Below are 22,192 nucleotides of genomic sequence, written 5' to 3'. Positions count from 1 at the left end.
ACGTGCGTGGTTTTGGCTGTGCAGTGAAGCTGAAGCACATTTCCTCCTGAGTGAAGCACTTAATCATGACAGTGGAGAGCAAAGCCACAAACTGATCAAACATCCCAGAACCGGGATCTCACCCTTTCTTGTCGTCCTCCACTTGGATCCCGACAGAGTGGTACTCCGGCAAGCCTTTGCTTTCAGACTCAGAGTCAGTGGCTGCTTCCACCTAATGCAAAGAAACAACACAGAGCAACAGAACTCCTCATTACGAGAGCCAGCGATTCCCCCGCGGCTCCGGCTTTATTGGTTTGAGACTGGACACAACAACCTGAAGTGTACAAAACCCATTAGAAGGCAAACAATGATTTATAGCAGCTGCAAACGCAACAAGACCAAACGTGTTTGTGACAAAGTTCATTAATAGAAAAGGAAGAAAAGTGGTGCTCTATTGTATGTTACATGGTAAACTTAAAGGGGTCGTACTGTTTAAAATCAGTGCCATTTACGGTTAAATACACTGAACAAAAATAGAACACTTTAGTTTTTGCTCCCATTTTTCGGCTCTCTGAGGCTCAGATTAAAGTTACTGTGTGTTAGTTTACATTTACACTCTTGTCTCACAGTGTTAAAGCGTCTGATCAGCTCTCTCAGGCTCAGATTAAAGTTGCTGTGTGTTAGTTTACATTTACACTCTCTCTCACAGTGTTAAACTGTCTGATCAGTGTGACGTGTTTGTGGAGATAATACACTGATTCGATGTTTTAAATATATATTATGGGAGGGACAGATGATGGCTGACGATGATCCTGCTCTGGATCCTGATCCATGGGGCTGGGATCGGTGTCTGGATGACTCAGTGTATCCGTGTGTTTTACCTGCTTTAACAAAGCCTGTCCACGAGCGCCGCCGCGCTTTTCCTATTTGTCAGTTTTTCTTGTTTCTTTTTTATTCCTGTGCTTTCTCTTCATTTTCCTGCTGGTCTGTTGTCACAGTGCTTTGCTTTCTTTGGCATCTTTGTCACATCACTCTTCCTTAGTACCCCCCCCATTTTTTTTCTTTCCTGTACCAGTAATTATCTGAGCACTGAGACTTTGACAGACAACAGCAATATTTTAGGACACACAAACTGCAGCCTTTTACCATCTGAAAATTTGCCGACATTTTCTTTCTCTCCCTTCAAGGTTGCCAAAACAAACAAACAAACAAAAATATCAACACAACTCAGTATTGGCTCTCTGAAATGCTGCTAAAAGTTGCTAGTTTAAGTGCAGACATAATCACCTTGAATTTGCATATGGTGGGAAACTGAAAGGCTAAAGGTAACTGAAGTATTTTGTTGTTGGGTTTTTTTTTGGTGGACACACACACACACACACACACACACACACACACACACACACACACACACACACACACACACACACACACACACACACACACACACACTGTATTTTCCACAGTATAAGTCACACTTCTTAAAAAATGCCTCTGGAATATAAGTCACACCTTTTTTTCTGTGTTATCATTTGCTGGGCGACCCCAAGTGAAAACAAGAGAACAGCCAAAGGGTCTTACTACACAAAAGCCAGAGTGGGCAGGGTTTGTATCAGTCCTCTGTTGTCCTTCATATTCAGTAGGAGGACGACGGCGCTGACGGTGAACGCAGCAGGCGCACCGTGACAACAAAGCTTTCACGTTTTAATAAAGACAAACCATTTACTGTTATATCTTAAATGACAGGGAAAGACAGACAGCAAGAGACAGACTATTTAAGTGTAGAGACACCCAGCTTTATGTCAGATAAACAGGAATAATAAGTGTGATTTTAAAGATAAGCCATAGAGTCACTAAAAGAAGACTTTTCTTTCCAAAATATTTTGCGTGTTTTTCATCCATCAGCTGAGAGAGACAGAAAACAGGCAGACACGTGCAGAAACAGTTGCACAGGTCAGGATCCAGACATTGGAAACCATGTTCTATAGTAGATTTTTTTAGGCAACACCGGAGCTACAGCTTCCTGTTTTTAATGTCATTTGACAAAATGTTCAAATTCTATTTTATCTTTCAGTTAAGCAAATTATTTCCTGTGCTGTTACCACAGAAAACTACGGCGTCTCGTAGTTGTCTGTAGTAACTCTGTCATAATGTAACCAGTGTTTGATAAGACCTGTGGTAATGTTGGTATTAGCTCTAGCTCACTGGATCTCAGTCAATAACAATAAAAATGAAAATTCTTTGTTTTTAAATTAAGAGGGGATGTAGAGTTAGTGATGTTTGAGATGGCGGTTTGGATTCTGCTCCTCGTCCAGCATTTGTTTTATGGATCATGTCTTAGACTGTGCTCAGCTGAAACATGCGTGTGGATTTTCTGTCCGGCTTTTTGTTCTCTGGATTTGATGTTTGAAGCTTCCTTTGTTTTCCTACATCGCTGCTTCTCTGTAAAATCACAATTAAAGTCAAATTATCACGACTCAGAACTGAAAAACGTCTAATTTTGTGTCACAAACTTTTACTGCTTGTTAGGACCTTCACTTATTTTTGTAAAGTGTGATGACATCAGTGCTTGACCATTTATGACATTTAAACACAGAAAAAAAAAAATCCAAACTTGATGATGTTTCATTAAAAAAAAACCTGCATCTGAACCCTCAGCTCTTTAGATCAGGTGAGCGAGTGAACGGGAAACATGCTGCCGTTTGCTTGAATGTGCAGTTTGCAGCCAGCAGTGATGTTTTTGGAAGCACTTTGTGTTCTGCTCTTTGGGAGAAGCTGTTCTCAGGGAGCAGGTGAGTGTGGAACCGTTTGCGGCGGTGACCTTTATTACTTTGTGCTGAGCAGCGGAGCAGCGGATTGTGGTTAAAAAAAACACAATCACATCTGTGATGGAAGGACGAGGAAAGAATCTGAAGGCTGTAAGATGTTTTGGATCATATCCAATTCCTGAAAAGCATTCTTATGTTTTAAATAATTGTATGACAAATCAATAAACAACAACAACACCAATATAATAATAATAATAATAATAATAATAATAATAATGACAGACGTTTTTGTACATTATGATAAAATTACCTTTTTAAATCCATAAAAATAAAAACACTAAGATGTTTGATTGTTTTTGTAAGATTTTAGGTCCTGATTGTTGACTTTTGTTGCTGATTACTCCTCTTTGATCCCAGAGTTTAAATCTGATCGCTGATCTTTGATGACTGACCTTTGATCCTGACCACTCATCTGTGACTGCTGATCTTTGACAACTGACCTTTAGCCCCAATTACTGACCTTTACTCTTGATTACTGAACTTTAATCCAGAGTGTTTATCTTTGATGTCTGATCTTTGATCCTGCAGATTAGTCCTGATCACTTATCTTTGATCAGTTATCTGTAATATTAACATTTGATCCTGATGTTTCACCCTGACATTTGATCTTTATTATTTATCTTTGATTCTGACATTTAATCCTGATGTTTGATTCTGACCTTTCTTTCCAACTGCTGACCTACCTTCCTGATTGCTGAACTTTGATCCTGAATATTTCTTTGATGGCTGTTCTTTGATACTGTTCATTACTCCCCATCACCTATCGTTGATCTTGATCATTTACTGTATCTTTGATTCTGAAATTTGATCCTGATCTCATATTTTAGATCCTGATGTTTGATCCTGATCTTTCATCCTGACTGCTGCCCTGTGTTCCTAAATACCGAACTTTGACTCTGACCATTCATCTTGGATGGCTGCTCTTTGATCCTGCACAGTGGTCCTGATCACGTTTCCCAAACTCGGACTTCCTTTAACGCTGAATGCTTTGATTTTGTCCTCATGGAACGTTGTTATGGCTCCAATTTAAATAGTTCATGAAAGTTAAGTCAATCAGTACTTTTGGAGACAAATGTGTTGCAGCATTAACACAGTTGATGAGGTAGCTGGAAGATCATCTCCATGACAGCATCACCTCCTTGAGGTCAAAGATTAACAGAGCAAACCAAAAAAAAAAAAAAAAAAAAAAAAAATCAATACAGAATCAGGCTACTTCAGTTTAATTACGATTCCAGGTGGTCAACAAACTTGATAGGCTAAAGTGTGAAATAAATCAATATTTGCAAATCGCAAAGAGGAGCAGCTCAGTCTTCATCCCAGACCACTGGATCTGGATTTGGTCTGGATTCTCATATTTTCTTTGCATTGACAAATGGAGCCATTTTTGGACTCTGTGTCCCCCAGAACCATTTTTCATGAAATGAGCTAGAAGATAGAAGACATCTGGATCAAAACCACATGAGGTTGGAGACAGGTGTGGTGCTGAGGCCTCATCGCCATCAGGATTCTACAACGTGTAACCAAAACGCTCCCCAATTGAAATTGGATCAAAGAGAATCTCATTGCTTCTGTCACACAAAGGTCAGACATAATAGAAGCAGCTAAATTTGGATCTTCTTTCCTTCACTGGTGGTTTTGGTGAAGGTTTTTACATCCAGATAACTTTCCTGAATTGATTTAGTCAAGCATGGAATGGAAACCAAATTGAGCCGGGCTGCCCCACTGGTTGCCAGATGAAGCAAGGAAATCTTAACAAGCAGAAATTGCTGAAATAATACTGACACTTTTATATGCAGGTTTGAGAAATTACTACGGGTGGCTACAAGTCACACATATTCTGTAACACCCCTGCAATCTTTAGACTGAAGCCAAAGATCGGTACCGATAGAATTAGAGGTAATAAATAATAGATCATGTTGGGTGGGAGGTGTTAGAGAGGAAACCAGGGAGGGAGAGTGTGAATGAATTTGGAGAGTCGGGTACAGTAAGCGGAGAGGGAATGAATGAACCATGAAAAGGACCATCATTCATTAAAGTCCACTGTAGTGGAGTTTGAATCTTAACTGAAGCCATGCGAGAGAATGACTCACCTCATGGCTATTTTTAGCTGCAGAACAACTGAATGGTGTTACAGAATTAAATGTGTGTGAACATTTTTAGCATTATACACAACACTCAGGTATGACTGAAGTATTTCTGTAGAAGAAGAAAAAGAACATCTGGAAGGTATTCACAATTCAGTATTCAGTGCGTCACCTTTTACACATTTTGTTATGTTACAGCCTGATTCCAAAATGGGCTAAATTCATTTTTCCCCTCAAAATTCTAATCACAACACCCCATAATGACAACATGAAAAAAGTTAAGAAATGACATGTCCATAAATATTCACAGCCTTTGCTCAATACTTTGTTGATGCACCTTTGGCAGCAATTCCAGCCTCAAGTCTTCTTGAATACGATGCCACAAGCTTGGTGCACCTATCTTTGGGCAGTTTGGTCCATTCCTCTTTGCAGCACTTCTTAAGCTCCATCAGGTTGGATGGGGAGCGTCGGTGCACAGACATTTTCAGATCTCTCCAGAGATGTTCAATCAGATTCAAGTCTGGGCTCTGGCTGGGCCACTCAAGGACATTCACAGAGTTGTCCTGAAGTCACTCCTTTGATATCTTGGCTGTGTGTTTAGGGTCATTGTCCTGCTGAAAGATGAACTGTCACCCCAGTCTGACGTCAAGAGCGCTCTGGAGCAGGTTTTCATCCAGGATGTCTCTGTACATTGCTGCATTCATCTTTCTCTCAATCCTGACTAGTCTCCCAGTTCCTGATGCTGAAAAACATCCCCACAGCATGATGCTGCCACCACCATGCTTCACTGTCGGGATGGTGCCTGGTTTCCTCCAAACATGACACCAAAGAGTTCAATCTTTGTCTCATCAGACCAGAAAATTTTGTTTTTCCTGGTCTGAGAGTCCTTCAGGTGACTTTTGTCAAACTCCAAGTGGGCTGCCATGTGCCTTTTACTAAGGAGTGGCTTCTGTCTGTTCACTCTACCATACAGGTCTGATTGGTGGATTGCTGCAGAGATGGTTGTCCTTCTGGAAGTTTCTCTTCTCTCCATAGAGGAATGCTGGAGCTCTGACAGAATGACCATCAGGTTCTTGGTCACCTCCCTGACTAGGGTTCTTCTCCCCTGATCGCTCAGTTTAGATGGGCGGCCAGCTCTGGTTAGAGTCATGGTGGATCTGAACTTCTTCCATTTACAGATGATGGAGGCCACTGTGCTCATTGGGACCTTCAAAGCAGCAGAAATGTTTCTGTTCCCTTCCCCATATTTGTGCTTCCAGACAATCCTGTCTCTGAGATCTACAGACAATTCCTTTGACTTCATGCTTGGTTTGTGCTCTGACTGTCATCTGTGGGACCTTATATGTAGACAGGTGCGTGTCTTTCCAAATCATGTCCAATCAACTGAATTTACCCCAGGTGGACTCCAATTAATCTGTAGAAACAACTCAAGGATGATCAGTGAAAACAGGAGGCATCTGAGCTTCATGGCAAAGGCTGTGAATACTTATGGACATGACAGAGCTTTTTCAGTTACTGATCCCAAACTGTGGAACAGCTTGTCTCTGGGCGTTAGGGAGGCACCCTCATTGGTTATTTTTAAAGTTCGTTTAAAAACTTATCTTTTTTCCTTGGCTTTCTAGTTTGATAATTTTTTTTTAAACTGCATTTTAGTTTTATTTTGTGTTTTTATCATTTTGTGTTTGAATTTGTATTATGTTTGTAGTGTACAGCACCTTGTGTCAGCACTAGCTGTTTTAAGGTGCTTTATAAATAAAGTTGGCATGGTATGTAATTTCTTTATTTTTATTTTTCATAAATTCACCAAAAAAAAAAAAAACTTTTTCACTTTGTTATTATGGGGTATTGTGTGTTGAATTTTGAAGAAAAATTTTTTTATTTCATTTTGGATTAAGGCTGTAACATAACAAAATGTGGAAAAGTAAAATGCTGTATCTCCTATACAGGCACCAGATATATTATGACACCACCCCATTGCAGGTCAGTTCTCTGGCCAAGGATGGTACCCAGTTACAGATGGGTGAGCTGAGACGATGCAGATGAAGCATCTTGTCCATCTACACAGACAGGAACCCTGAACATAGGCTTGGAGTCCAACTCTGGTCTCTGTATTGGTAGTCCAACTTCTATCCCACAGAGCTACCAGGTGCCTCATATACAAAGACTAAGGTGGATTTCCTTCTAAAACATGGCATACGCCAAAACCCAGAAACTGCCATAAGCACAAAAATATTCAGATGTATCAAAGTGTATGTAGGCATGGATCCATGCACGTTCCGTTTGTCCATCCCACTGAACGTGGAACTGAATGTGGAACCAAACTCCTCCCTGGCCACGCCCCATTTAAATATGCACTTTTGTGTAAATAGGACCTTTGAGCAGGGATTCCTCACGACGTCACATCAGACAACATGAACACAGGAAATAAATGATACTGTAGATGACTGGAAATTACATGGAGACACACAGGGACAGTTTATTCAGTACGCTGTTAACCGGATTAATCATGAAACTGGAAACATATTTGTGGGAGCTACGGAGCGTGTGTGTGTGTGTGTGTGAGGCTGACACACAGAACAGCGCACACACACACACTGACGTTGAAAAGGTGAGGCGCGCCTCCACTGACAGTGTGACATTCATAATTTACACACGCATTTATTGACAAATACTGAACACAGGAAGCCTGTTAAGAAGCTCTGCAGCTCACCATCAAGCAAAAAAACAAAACAAAACATTATTATTATTAATAATAATAATAATAATAAAAACATATTTGAATGCGCACATGCCCAAATGTGGCCGCGCTGGTTTAAATTAAACAAATACACTATTTGCACAGCAAGCAGCTACTTAATTGCCCCTTGTGGGATTAAAAAAGTTGATTGATAGATTGAGCAGCTGCCATCATGCACCGTGCCAAACACCAGCCTGATCACATAAGATGTGAACGTGTGCAGTTAATAGCTCTGATTACACTCAGGAAACTGGCTCTCGATGCAAAATGCGCTGTAATGTTGGAATGTATCTGGATGACTTTCGGATGAATGCGTTCCACACAGCTGGTGGCTCGGCTCCAGGTTGACTGGCACACTGCTGACTGATCAGCCAGCTCACGCTGAAATGCCCGTTTCCAGGAAGTGCAGTGTGGTCAGCACCTGTGTGGACACAGACAACCCGTGGCTCCTCGCCATATTGCGCTCTGGGATGGCCGCAGTTCTGCACGCAGCTCCAGCAACAGTGACCTTGATAATCAGAATCAGTTTATGAGCCAGTTAGTGTCATTTGCAAGTAAATCCTCGCTTTCCCTGAATACACGCTCACATCAGATTGCACCCTTTGCAAAGTCCTCTGACACTAATGCAGGAACTGTTAGTGCCATTTTAGTGCATCACTTTGCGAATGATTTTGTATCCATCTATATAACTGAAAACACGTGGGTGTGTTAGTTGTTCATCAGTGTGTCTATGATGTGCACATCACTCTGATGACTTCATGTTTTCACACTATTAAAGGTTCCCAGCATCACCTCTACGTGTCCACAGTGGAACAACAGCTGTAGAAACGTGCGTACACCAGCCTGGATTTGTGCATGACACACCGCACGTTTCCACGGTCATTTCACTTTTGATACATCTGAACATTGGTGTGGAGATGGACGGGTGTCAGGTTTTTGTGTGTAAGACCGTTTTGTACATGAGGCTCCTGCTCGATACCGAATTAGACTGTGATCATGTTGATCATTTGTATCATTACGATGTTCTGAACAAACATGACAGGATGGCAGAGGCGAGCTTGTATGAGCACAGTGTGATAATCAGAAAGGTCTCCTTTAACACAAACATACTGAAGAATTCTCCAGAATGGTCTAGCACCACTGACATCTAGTTGTTGGAGCAGGTGACTGGTTCGAGACCCTGGGTCCATATTCTGGAGGATCCAGCTTCCATATCACACTATAATGTCCAGCAAATTATTGTTAATACTTTGTGAAAAGCAATACCATCTGCACTCAGTGAATACTCCCGGAGCTACAATATGGTGACTGGCTGAGTTCTTGGGTGTAAAACAGCAAGTAGCTGATTGGCAAATAGCTGGCAATCATATAGAGAATGATCCTCGCAAGTAACTTACCCTGCAAGGAAACCAGTGTAGTACCCCTGCAGTTGTTGCAATCCTGCAGTGTACTATTTCTTTTCCAAAGAGGGACAAGTAGTCCTTTCTTCCAGTCTTTTGGGATGATATTTGTTGCTCAAATGGAAGTGAGATTAGTTGGAATGCCAGAAGAACAGCATCTTGACCTGCCTGATGAAGTTCAGCCCAGATACCACAGATCAAAGGCCACCAGTCCTGCTTCTGGAGATCGGCTGCCCTGCAGACCAGCAGGGGAGGTGTGGAAGTGATGGTCTAAAAAGGTAGAGAGGTGGGTTTGGGACCACCAGTTCCCATCAGACCAGAACATCCTGGTCTGCAGTTGAGTATCTTGCATTACAGCACACTGAAATCGGTGTGCGAGTGTGAATGGGTGAATGTGAGGCATCATTGTAAAGCGCTTTGGAAAAAAGTTATTTTGTTTCAGACTACCGAAGCTTTACCCACCCTTAGATGTTTCCGCACCAATCACACCAGAGGTGCCCAAAATCCATGCAGGAGGATCAACCACAAAGTAGCTGACTCAACGTGACAGTCCAGCTCCAACAGAGCGAGCCTGGACGGACTCTGAGAAAGGTATGCTGCTGCTCAGTGATACTTGTCAACAGACTCAATGAAACAGTTATGATGTACACATTCAGATTCAAGACTGACCTGTATCCCTATCGAGGATCGAGGTGTCTTCAAATACTCCTCAGCTTTGGACACCAGGATGGCTTTGTCACAGGTGAGGACGGAGCAGTGGCTGTCTGTGGACGGATGTCTTTTTCCGGACATGAGTCCAGCTGCCTCCATGGCTATAGTCACGGCTTTTGCACTGTCCAGGCTGTCAGTGGAGTTATACAGGGCCCTTCCTGGGTTCAGTCCTAAGCTGAGGCCATCAGGGGTCCACATGCCACCGTGAGGGTGCCTCTCCTCGTGGTAGGCGTCCTGCGTGGACTCCGTGCTGCTCTGGGCTGTGATGGAGATGAGGGGTTTGGAGGTTGTGCGTGGCGGGACAGGAGGAGGGTTCTTCTTGTAGCTGGGTGTGTAGGTAATTGCTGGAAAAGGTGGGAAGATATGATTATTTAAGAAATGACATTTTTAGCACACATGCTGCGTTGACATTACAGTAAGCTAGCTAGAATGGGACACTTACCGCGTGATTTCTGACCTAGTACCGGTTAATTTGTATGAACCTTACTATAATTAATTGATACTTTCACAGAATGAGTGTAAATTTGGTTAACTTTAATAGACATATTTGTATAAATTCATAATCACCAAAAAAACAAGTATCTTACAAGCTAGCTGTGTCACATGATCCATTTTCATCAAGTCCTATTCTATCAAAGTACAAACTGTGCCAAAACCAGACAACCATAGAGATCGACCTAGAGAGTAAAAATACAGAAATAGAATAATTAGCTTATTTTGGTACAGTCAAGGCAGCGAGTAGGCAGCTAGCCTGTTTGTACAATGGCGCCGTCTATACATCTATGAAATTCAAATAAATAACCCTGCCAGTGTAAATGGCAAACAAATGGATGTTCAAGTTGTGAACCAATAAAAAAAAGCTTGTCAATTGTTAAAAGGTGTAGTCATTTTTGATTTTTCACAAATTCATTCATTTTGTGTTAAAAACTAGTTATTGTAAAGTACCTTTATTTCTGCCGTATTTCGCAATCTTTCATGTAATTTATTCAGGTTTTATTGGGTTTTTTGTTTTGTTTTTTTTTGCAGTGGGATCTTTGGCGGCCAGTATTTATTAGCCGTGTCTGTGTTTTAGCGCTGTCAGTCTCAACTGAAGGTCGACCTCCATGATGCTTACATTAGCATACGTGCTGTTTGACCGTCGAATGTCGCGTTTCCCAGTGTGTCGGTGCATCTCATCACTCTATTTTAAACACTGTGGTTTAAAATCTTAGATTTATTTATTTAGTTTTTTCCAGAAAGGTGAATTTTTTTGTTTAATGATTGTTGTTACAGTTTTTCTCAGTTGCTAAAACACTAAACCCTGTTGTTTGAACCAAATGCTCAGTTGTTTGAACCCACTGATTGAGTCAGTCACTCTTTTGTCAAAACCATCAACACGTTTCACCTGTTTAGACACAACTTGCCAACACATTTTCATTGTGATGCACCTGTGTTACATAATGGTGAGCACAGGTGGCAAAAGTCAAACACAGTTAAAGCGCTGGTGTCACAACACAACAACTCAAAACTGATCACTCGTGTGTCCAATGATGTGAGGGAACAGATATAATCCAGTTCAGAGAGCACTGGTTTGTGAGGCACCACAACGGATAGAAATCTGAGAGGAGGAGATGGTGTGAGAGGAGGTGGAGGAGGTCAGCGAAGACACACAACAGTAACATCTGATGAATTGATCGTGATTTTGTCCATGTTAGGGGCCTGGGGGAGGACGGACAAAATGTCCAACCAAACATCAGTAGATTCACTGTGTCCACCAGAATCCCAAGATTTAGAACAGATCATGTCACCTTTTCTGACATTATAGTATGTAAATGTTGACAGGAATTACTGTATGACTATACTATATACTGTACCACAGTATACTGTAAGTAAATACATGTTTCAGTACATCAATGGGCCAATGTACTGTAGTATTTTAAAGGAGGGTCAGTCAAACTGTTTCTAGTATTCCATGTATATTTTTGTATTTTATTTTTATGTAGGCTTATTGTGTACAAGTTCTAAATGCACAGGTTTTCTGTTTGTTTTTGTTCTGTACAAGTGCTATGTGTAAATGCACAGGGTTTCTGTTATTTGCACTTCTTTTTTTACTATGTACAAGTACTAAATGCACAGGATTTTTTGTCTGCAACCTGCATTTAGCCTACAGTGAACAATAACCATTTATTTCTGCAGCTTCATGTCCTGAACATTGTACAGTGGGGTAAAAAAGTATCAGTCCCTGATTGTACAAGTTCTCCTACTTAGAAAGATGAGAGAGGTCTGTAATTTTCATCATAGGTACACTTCAACTATGAGAGACAAAATGAGAAAAATAAAAAAATCCAGGAAATCACATTGTAGGTTTTTTTTTAAAGAATTTATTTGTAAATTGTGGTGGCTCCTTTGTAAAAACATGTATATATTCTTATTTGTCTTTTTATATTTACTTTTTACACCTTTGCACTACGGGAGTTGTATTTTAATTTCCTTGTACCTTGTGTATAATGAGAATAAAAAGCATTCTATTCTATTCTAAAATAAGTATTTGGTCAATAACAAACAAGCAAGATTTCTGGCTCTGACAAACCTGTAACTTCTTCTTTAAGAAGCTCTTCTGTCCTCCACCTGTTACCTGTGTTAATGGCACCTGGTGGAACTTGTTATCTGTATAAAAGACACCTGTCCACAGGCTCAAACAGTCAGAATCCAAACTCAACCATGGCCAAGACCAAAGAGCTGTCAAAGGACACCAGGAAGAACATTGTAGACCCGCACCAGGCTGGGAAGAGTGAATCTACAATAGTCAAGCAGGTTGGTGTGAATAAATCAACTGTGGGAGCAATTGTAAGAAAATGGAAGACATACAAGACCATTGATAATCTCCCTCGATCTGGGGCTCCATGCAAGATCTCATCCCGTGGGGTAAAAATGATCATGAGAACAGTGAGTAAAAATCCCAGAACTACACGGAGGGACCTGATGAATGACCTGCAGAGAGCTGGGACCAAAGTAACAAAGGCTACACACTACGCAGAGAGGGACTCAAATCCTGCAGTACCAGGCGTGTCCCCCTGCTTAAGACAGTACATGTCCAGGCCTGTCTGAAGTTTGCCAGAGAGCATATGGATGATCCAGAAGAGGATTGGGAGAATATCATGTGGTCAGATGAAACCAAAATAGAACTTTTTGGTAAAAACTCAACTTGTCGTGTTTGGAGGAAGAAGAATGCTGAGTTGCATCCCAAGAACACCATATCTACTGTGAAGCATGGGGGGGGAAACATCATGCTTTAGGGCTGTTTTTCTGCAAAGGGGACAGGATGACTGATTGGTGTTAAGGGAAGAATGAACGGGGCCATGTATCGTGATATTTTAAGCCAAAACCTCCTTCCATCAGTGAGAGCATTGAAGATGCAACGTGGCTGGGTCTTCCAGCATGAAACACACCGCTCAGGCAACGAAGGAGTGGCTCCGTAAAAAGCATTTCAAGGTCCTGGAGTGGCCAAGCCAGTCTCCAGACCTCAACCCCATAGAAAATTTGTTGAGGGAGTTGAAAGTCCGTGTTGCCCAGCGACGGCCACAAAACATCACTGCTCTAGAGGAGATCTGCATGGAGGAATGGACCAAAATACCAGCTACAGTGTGTGCAAACCTGGTGGAGACTTACAGGAAACATTTGACCTCTGTCATTGCCAACAAAGATTATGTTACAAAGTACTCAGTTGAACTTTTGTTATTGGCCAAATACTTATTTTCCACCATAATTTACAAATAAATTCTTTAAAAATCTTACAACGTGATTTCCTGGATTTTTTCCTCATTTTGTCTCTCACAGTTGAAGTGTACCTATGATGAAAATTACAGACCTCTCTTATCTTTCTAAGTAGGAGAACTTGCACAATCAGGGACTGACTAAATACTTTTTGGCCCGACTGTATTTTCTATTTTTTATGTAGTGTTTACAGGCTGCTCAGTAGTGGTTTTAGTTTTGATTGACTCGGGGCTCGATTTGACAACATAGTTCAGTTTTGAGCACAGATTTAACTGTTTTGAGGTGAAAGTTTGGTTTTGAAAGAAGAGTCTGGGGTTTTGTGAATGCAGCTTGACAATTGTTTTTTTCCCCACAGTTTAGAGAAAAGAAGAGCAGCTTTTGAAAAATGTGTCTTAGCAATTGAGAAAAACTGGAAATACTAAGGAACAAAACTATTTTATAGTGTCATGACCAATGGTTTAAAAAAAACCCAAAGGAACAACTTTATCAATGAATAAAAGTTTAAAAAGTATTTTGTTGTCCTAAACAACACAGCTTTAGACGATAATCAGCTCCAGCTGCTAGCTGAAAACCAGGCTGTTGAATTTTTTGCAAACAAATAATTCAATGTGCACTGAACACCACTGGAACCACAAAAGCAACATAAAATAAGCCTTGTGAAAACATGAACACACCACCAATGAAAACAGGAAAAAATAAATAACAAAATAAATAAATAAATATATATATATATAATAAAATAAACTTGAAAATATATCCAAGTGTAAGTGAGTGTAAGTGTAAAATAAGTTCCTTCGGCTGCTCCCTCATTTCCATTTGGGGTCGGCACTTTAGATTTGGCACAATTTTTACGCCAGATGCCCGTCTCAACGCAACTCCACAGTACATGGAGGAAAAAGTACAAGTGTAACGCCGTCATTTTCAAAGACCTTTAGATGTTTGAACTCCTGCGCAACTGCCTTTATTCAAAACAGATTTATTTATTGTGTTGAGGTATTTTCGGTTATTTAAAGGTGCCGTGTGCAGGTTGTCGGGGGGCCTTCAGGGCCCACGTCACCCACGATGCACCGGGGTGAGAAATAAGTCAAGCCGGGCTGATGAAGAGCGTTTAAGGAATCTGGCTGCTGCTCGTTCACAAAATGAAGCTCACACAGTGGCACGGACACAGAGACGAATGGAGAGCGTCACGTGGAGAGACGATGTCCTGTGGCGTGAAGATAAATCAGAAATCAGCGAGCGAGGAGACGTCGAGGCCGGATGGAGAGCACCCATTCTTGGGGCACATGAGCAGCAGGATGACCAAAATACAGCCATTATTAGCGAGCCAATCGTGCAGAGAGGAACCATAATTCCTGCTCCCTTTTTGGCAGCGGCAGCGTTACTCAGCAGCATTTACGTTTCATCTGAAGCAAACACGACACTTGAGAAATGAAGGAGCAAGTCTGGAAGCTTTGATCTCAAACCACAACCACCAGAAAAAAACCTACGGCATTCAGCTTTTTAAGAAGCACAGCACTCATTAGAGCACCATCTGTGAAAGTCCATTTTATTTAGCTGAAAGAAAAAAATACATATAGTATATATAGAATAAAAATATATCGGAGCATAAGGGTTAGCACAGCAACAGGGTCCTGGGATCATTTCCCACCAGCCCCCCACGACCTTTGATTGGAGTAAATGGGTACAGAAAATGAAATATATATATATATATATATATATATATATATATATATATATATATATATATATATATATATATATATATATATACATACATACACACTCCCTACAGCTGTAATTTTTTAATATTTCCTTGAATGTATCCATCAGGCTCCAGCCCCCCACGACCTGTAAGTAGAGTAAGCGGTTATAGAAAATGGATGGATGGATGGATGGATGGATCCATGTACACACAATGGCAACAAAAGTCCCTTCTTTTTCTTCTTTTCCTTCCTTCATCAAATGGATGTGATCTTAAGATTGTAAATATGATGACGTTTCTCAATTATTAATTACAAAACCATATCTTCATACAGTTTCTAGTAGCTTGGTACTAATCAATAACTATGATATGCTAATGAGATAACAGATGCCAAAACAAGACTTTGAACCACTTTAAGAAGCAAAAACCAAAACCAGAAACTTTGTATTTTTTAATGTTTGAGGACACAAATAGTATTTTGAAATAATGGTAAATTGTTAATTCATCCATCCATTTTCTATTCCGTTACTCCTAATAATTACTACTAATTAAAGGTTACAAGTGGGTGGAGCCTATCCCAGCAGTCATCGGGCGTGAGGCGGGGTCATCGTGGACAGGATGCCAGTCTGTCGCAGGACCTGGTTAATATAATTTTTTTATTACGAATAAAATATTTTCTAATTTACTGAGTTCATTTCCTGTCTTCCTCTGGATGTCACGGACATCTTTAAATAGCGGCACAGAAATTAATAGCAGCGGGCGATTAAAGTAAAATTTGGTGATTCCTGTTTCCAACCAAATAAATGCAGACATCCACTTAATCTACGTTTGATGGACAGGCTGACGGAAAGAGAAATAATGTTGGAAATAGTTAGCTAACTCCAGTTAGGCTAAACAACATGCCCAGCATAGCCTAGCTTGCTAACTGTGGTATTAGCGAGAGGCTACAGGAACCGTTTCCAAACTTCACAACTCCACGCTGAAATCTGAAAATCTAATCTTTAATATCGCTCTCTCTCTCTCTCTCTATATATATATATATACGAGGGCTGTCAATAAAGTTACGGTCCTTTTTATTTTTTTCAAAAACTATATGGATTTCATTCATATGTTTTTACGTCAGACATGCTTGAACCCTCGTGCGCATGCGTGAGTTTTTCCACGCCTGTCGGTGACGTCATTCGCCTGTGAGCACTCCTTGTGGGAGGAGTCGTCCAGCCCCTCGTCGGAATTCCTTTGTCTGAGAAGTTGCTGAGAGACTGGCGCTTTGTTTGATCAAAATTTTTTCTAAACCTGTGAGACACATCGAAGTGGACACGGTTCGAAAAATTAAGCTGGTTTTCAGTGAAAATTTTAACGGCTGATGAGAGATTTTGAGGTGATTCTGTCGCTTTAAGGACTTTTCACGGTGCGAGACGTCGCTCAGCGCTCTCAGGCAGCGTCATCAGCCTGTTCAAGCTGAAAACCTCCACATTTCAGGCTCTATTGATCCAGGACGTCGTGAGAGAACAGAGAAGTTTCAGAAGAAGTCGGTTTCAGCATTTTATCCGGATATTCCACTGTTAAAGGAGATTTTTTTTAATGAAAGACGTGCGGACGGATCCGCGCGTCGGGACGCAGCCGCCGCGACGCTCCGCCACAGGAAAAACACTTCTGTTGAAAGCCTTAAGGACAAGTTGGAACATGTCCTGCCTGTTAAACAATTTCTCATATACTCACTCCACTGAAAGCCATCAAAAGCCGCCTGGATTTTACAAATGGTTATCAACACGGAGGTGTTTTTCCTGTGCCGCCGCACCGCGTCGGCTGCGTCCCGACGTGTGGATCCGTCCGCACGTCTTTCATTAAAAAAATCTCCTTTAACAGTGGAATATCCGGATAAAATGCTGAAACTGACTTCTTCTGAAACTTCTCTGTTCTCTCACGACGTCCTGGATCAATAGAGCCTGAAATGTGGAGGTTTTCAGCTTGAACAGGCTGATGACGCCGCCTGAGAGCGCTGCACGACGTCTCGCACCGTGAAAAGTCCTTAAAGCGACAGAATCACCTCAAAATCTCTCATCAGCTGTTAAAATTTTCACTGAAAACCAGCTTAATTTTTCGAACCGTGTCCACTTCGATGTGTCTCACAGGTTTAGAAAAATTTTTGATCAAACAACGCGCCAGTCTCTCAGCAACTTCTCAGACAAAGGAATTCCGACGAGGGGCTGGACGACTCCTCCCACAAGGAGTGCTCACAGGCGAATGACGTCACCGACAGGCGTGGAAAAACTCACGCATGTGCACGAGGGTTCAAGCATGTCTGACGTAAAAACATATGAATGAAATCCATATAGTTTTTGAAAAAAATAAAAAGGACCGTTACTTTATTGACAGCCCTCGTATATATGTTGAAGTAGGTCAAATAAATGAAGGTTAACAAGCAATTTAAATCTGTTCAATTACTTCTTACACATTGAAAATAATTTGAAATATTTTGGGCAAATCTATATATTAAAAGCCAAGTCTCCTCTGTGTGTGTGTGTGTGTGTGTGTGACTTCGATCATGGAGAAACTGACATTTGCCGTTTGGTATGTTTATACATTTTGGGTCAAGGATGAACACAGCAAAAACGGAAAGTTGATAGGACTAATATTTTTGGAGAAATGAGGGATATTATGTAACAACAGTGAAGAATGGACGTTGATGTCACCATGAATCAGTAACCAGACAAACTCTGAAAAAGGAAACGTCTCAACCTCGCCAGCTGTCAAACATGACATCAACTAAATGTACCAAAAAATAAATACAATTCTTCACAAAACTTTCTCATTTTAATTTCCCGCACTTTCAGTTAAAATCATTATAGAAACTTTGCTTAATTTAAATGTTAGCTACCTATTTTATCTCATAACCCAATCCAGAGCCCAGGGATCCCCACGGGGCAACACACTAGTGTGACCGTAAGACCTTTGTGGCCCGAAGTCACAGGTGCATTTAAGCATGTTCTGTGACTACCCACATCCTGCCGACAATGCCAATTGTGACCGTAGGACCTCTGTGGCCGGGACGGTGGTGGGATCGAACCCCAGATGGCTCGCACTAAAGACCATTCCTCTACCAGGTCAGCCAAAGGGGAATTCCCAGTTAGCCAAGCTAGTGGGAACGTCTTTTCAATCAGGACCCAGGACCTTCATCCTGCTACACTAGTTTAGTCTTTGTTACAAAATTGCAAATTTTGGCCAAAATCTGCCCATCAGGTATTGCGAAGACTTTTCATCGGTCCGTCTGTCTGTCTGGGCTCAGTCTAAATCCGGTACTGTTACTGCCAGGATCTTCAACTTCACAGGGAGCGTTCCTGGGACCTTGGACAAGTTCAAAGATGGCTATGATAAGGAGTTAAAAGGTAACATTCTTTCTCCACACTCTTTTATTGATTACGTGCTCATATGTCCAATGACATTTTAGCATTGTGTTATATTTTATTTGACTTACTATCAATGACTTGGCACCCACCTGCAGTCCCATCACAGCCCACCAGGGGGCTGAGCCCACACCTGACTGTCCAATAAAATGTAGCCAAAATCAGCAGATATCTTTGTAGCATCTGGAAGATGTCACACAGCCTCACATGGAACTTTATTTCCTGGTATTTCATTTGATTCTAACCGGTTTGGGAACAGTAATATTTGTAGTAGTATTATGCTCCCGTTTTCATCGTAGCTCCAGTTTTTTTTTTTTTTTTTTTATGTTTTTGAGTTTGAATCTTTGACAGTGCCTCTCTTTCAGCCGTACAGTAATCAAGCGTCTGATTGTGAAGGCTGGAGAACATTTACTGGTGATTTCTCCTTCATGGCTGAAAGAACCTCAAATCGTTTGGGTGAATGAAGACGAGCTGAGAAAGATGAATGAGACGAATTACAACGAAGTGATGGAGGTTCACCGTGTCGCGTTCTTTCAAAAGCTAAACAAGCTGCAACCTGAAAGCCTGCAGACGACAAAATACGAAGGAAGCGCCAAATGAAGAAATCTGGTAGCGGTGCGAAAGCAGGCGAGTGGATATGATCAGTTTGGAAATTCTCTCACACACACACACATAACGAAGCCCCGCACGCAAGAGGCTAATCAACGCTGTGATTAATGGTGACACGGCAACATGGGAAGAGAGAGGAAGAGTCAGGAAGAGAGAGAAACAGAGGAAGGGATAGGAAGAGAGAGGAAGAGCCAGGAAGAGAGATGAAGAGCAAGGAAGAGAGAGGAAGAGCCAGGAAGAGAGATGAAGAGCAAGGAAGAGAGAGGAAGAGTCAGAAAGAGAGAAGAAGAAGAAGAAGAGTCAGGAAAAGAGAGGAAGAGAGAGGCAGAGTCAGGAAGAGAGAGGAAGAAAGAGGAGACGAGGGGAGGTGATGGTAGTGGTTAAGTGTTGGGCTTGAGACCATAGGATCCTCAGTTCAAATCCCAGCCTGACTGGAAAATCACTAAGGGCCACTGGGCAAGGTCTTTAATCCTCTAGTTGCTCCCGGTGTGTAGTGAGCACTTTGTATGGCAGCACCCTCACACTGGGGTGAATCTGAGGCATTATTGTAAAGCACTTTGAGCATCTGATGCAGATGGAAAAGTGCTATATAAGTCAGAAAGACAGAGAAAGAGAAATCACAGGACACCTGTCCATCACAGAAATACCAAGAAAGGGTATTTCTGTGATGGACAGGTGTCCTGTCCAGGGTGAACCCCGCCTCTCACCCCATGATGGCTGGGATAGCACCCCCCCACCCCCCTCCAGATCCCTTAACTGGAATAAGCAGGTTTAGAATATGAATGAATGAATGAATGAATGACCATATTTATGCATCCCATCATTGTTGCTTCAAAATTCCAATTTAATTTCTATTTATGCTGTAGAGATTTGTTTTAGTTTAAAGGGAATAATTTCAAACAATTTATTATCAAGAGGCCTAATTTTATTTATTTTATCCCCCCCCCCCCCCCCGTTAAATACACATGTAGGTTTTTCAACTTTTACATGCAAAATCACAAACTAATAAACATTTTTTTCTGAACGTGGAGGTAAAGCGTTGTCCTTCTCGTCTTTGTCCACACATCCGCTGTTTACGACAGTTACACCGTTGAGATGGCGTGAAGGAGACACGGCCCAGGTAGGAGTGTTACCTGGGGTTCCCTGAGGAGTCCAGTCAATGCTGCAGGTGGAGGGGAAGCAGAACTGGAGCCCTGAAAACAAGTGGGTGGGGTGGACGTTGAGAAGAGTGGGCATGTTTGCCCACAAATGCACTCAAAGCACACTCAGAACAAGACCACAGCCAGCAAAAGTCACACTTTGTATTATAAAATCACAATGCGATGGTTTAAACATGTCTGACAGGTGAGTTAACGCAGTAAACCTGCAGCTTTATTAGTCGTCTTGTTTGCTTTGTGAATTCGGGTCACTTTTATTAAGATGAAGTGATGACTGAAATCATCAAGCTGCTCTGTGTTCAGCAGCGCCTCCATCACACAGCAGGGCGGAGCTGTAGCAACAAATTTAGCTTTTGCTTTGAAATGAAAGTGTGGTTGTGAGGTCACTCGGTGGGGAGATTTGATCTGTGAGCTGAAGCAGAAAACGTGAATAAAAAGAACAAACATAAAGCAGCGCCCACGTGTTCCTCAGCGCCCTCGAACGTTGGGCCTTGAAGTTTTTTCGATGGCAGACTTAAGTGAGAGGGTTATTTTTTGGTGAGGAACAGAACCACTCTTTTGCAAGAGTGGCGTTGCCACTAAAGCTTCCTGAGGTGAAGCAGATGAGTGACTCATTGCTGCAGCCCCTCCTTCATCTCTCCTATACCACTGGGGCAGACAGCACCATCTAGTGGCCAGCCCTGGAGGGGAGGAATGCAGGTATATAAATTTATACCAAAAACGACCTGACGTGCGCAGCGCTGCATGTGTCTGTACCCACAACAAAGGCGGGACTCTGGGCACTGTGGTTTTCTATTTGTCACCCACACCTCACTCAGTAGAAAAAAGGAGCACACGCCTCTTAATGTGCTTATATTTTATTTTTATTTATTTTATCTTTTTAGTCATTTAGTCATTGCTGCTACTCACTGGTTGTCACCAATGAAGTTCCATTGTTTATTACAATGACAAAGTTTCTCTTATCTCTCTTAAATGATTTGTTAGGCCAGTTAACCACACAACAAGCCATATTATTACAAATATTTGCAATTAAATGGTCACATTTGGTTTTGCTAACATTAGCCGTTACGTCACACTAATGTGCTCACCTAAAACCCCAAGCATATGTGGTCATCCTGGAGCGCACCGGATCCTATCTCGACTATTGGGATTAGCAGGACAACTGGGAATAAAATTTTGGACTGTTCAAAATTTTGATGCAGATAGAAGTCATTTTAAACTCAACCAGGTCATCGGCAACATCCCAGAAACCCTGCTACAAGCTGACAGTGTTAGATTTGTACCAAACACTGAAGCAGACCTGTGCCTGATCTGTCATTATAAAACTCACCACAGCAGTGCAGTGAGCAGGAGGCCAAATTTTCCATCCTGTGAATAGATGTCAGCAGTGGCAAGGTCGCTGCCATCCTCAGCTCCGCCCTTTTTTGTGGCTTTGGATGCTGTTTGCTTCCTGATTTATATCTGGAAGCTAAGTGGAAACTAACGGGGGCATGTGGACACTAGCGCAAAAGCCTTGGTCATGCCACCAAATAAAGTAAAAATGTATAAATAAATAAATATAAAACTTCATAAATTAGCTTTTCAAGGTGAGTAACGCCACCTGCCGTATTAGAGTGTGCGGATTCACGGCGTGAATTAGTCAATACAATACAGAACATGAGAGAATAAAATGAACAATAAAATAATCCTAATTTTAAGACCATCTGGCTGTTCAGATGACTGCAGGTACATTTCATGCTTCCAAAAGCTGGATGCAGGGTGTACAGATCACGACTGTATTTGGAGTTGATTTGTTTGCGTGGCACCCTGCAGCTTGGCACCGGATATA

General features: G+C 41.6%; 1 protein-coding gene across 3 annotated transcripts in view; it reads right to left on the bottom strand.

The window, feature by feature from the left end:
• Window positions 1-22,192, bottom strand: part of dlgap2a (discs, large (Drosophila) homolog-associated protein 2a) — a 362,290-nt gene that overhangs the window by 5,310 nt on the left and 334,788 nt on the right. For all 3 annotated transcript variants that reach the window (XM_034195339.1, XM_034195340.1, XM_034195341.1), the window contains exons 7-8: window positions 9,698-10,083; window positions 123-211 (exon numbers count right to left, since the gene is read on the bottom strand). In XM_034195339.1, coding sequence (XP_034051230.1) covers window positions 123-211; window positions 9,698-10,083 — 475 coding nt within the window. The remainder of the gene's footprint in view (window positions 1-122; window positions 212-9,697; window positions 10,084-22,192) is intronic.

This window comes from Thalassophryne amazonica, chromosome 19 (genome assembly GCF_902500255.1).
Source record: "Thalassophryne amazonica chromosome 19, fThaAma1.1, whole genome shotgun sequence".
NCBI lineage: Eukaryota > Metazoa > Chordata > Actinopteri > Batrachoidiformes > Batrachoididae > Thalassophryne > Thalassophryne amazonica.
The sequence above is the reverse complement of the archived record's forward strand: the minus strand, read 5'-3'. Positions and strand labels throughout refer to the sequence as shown.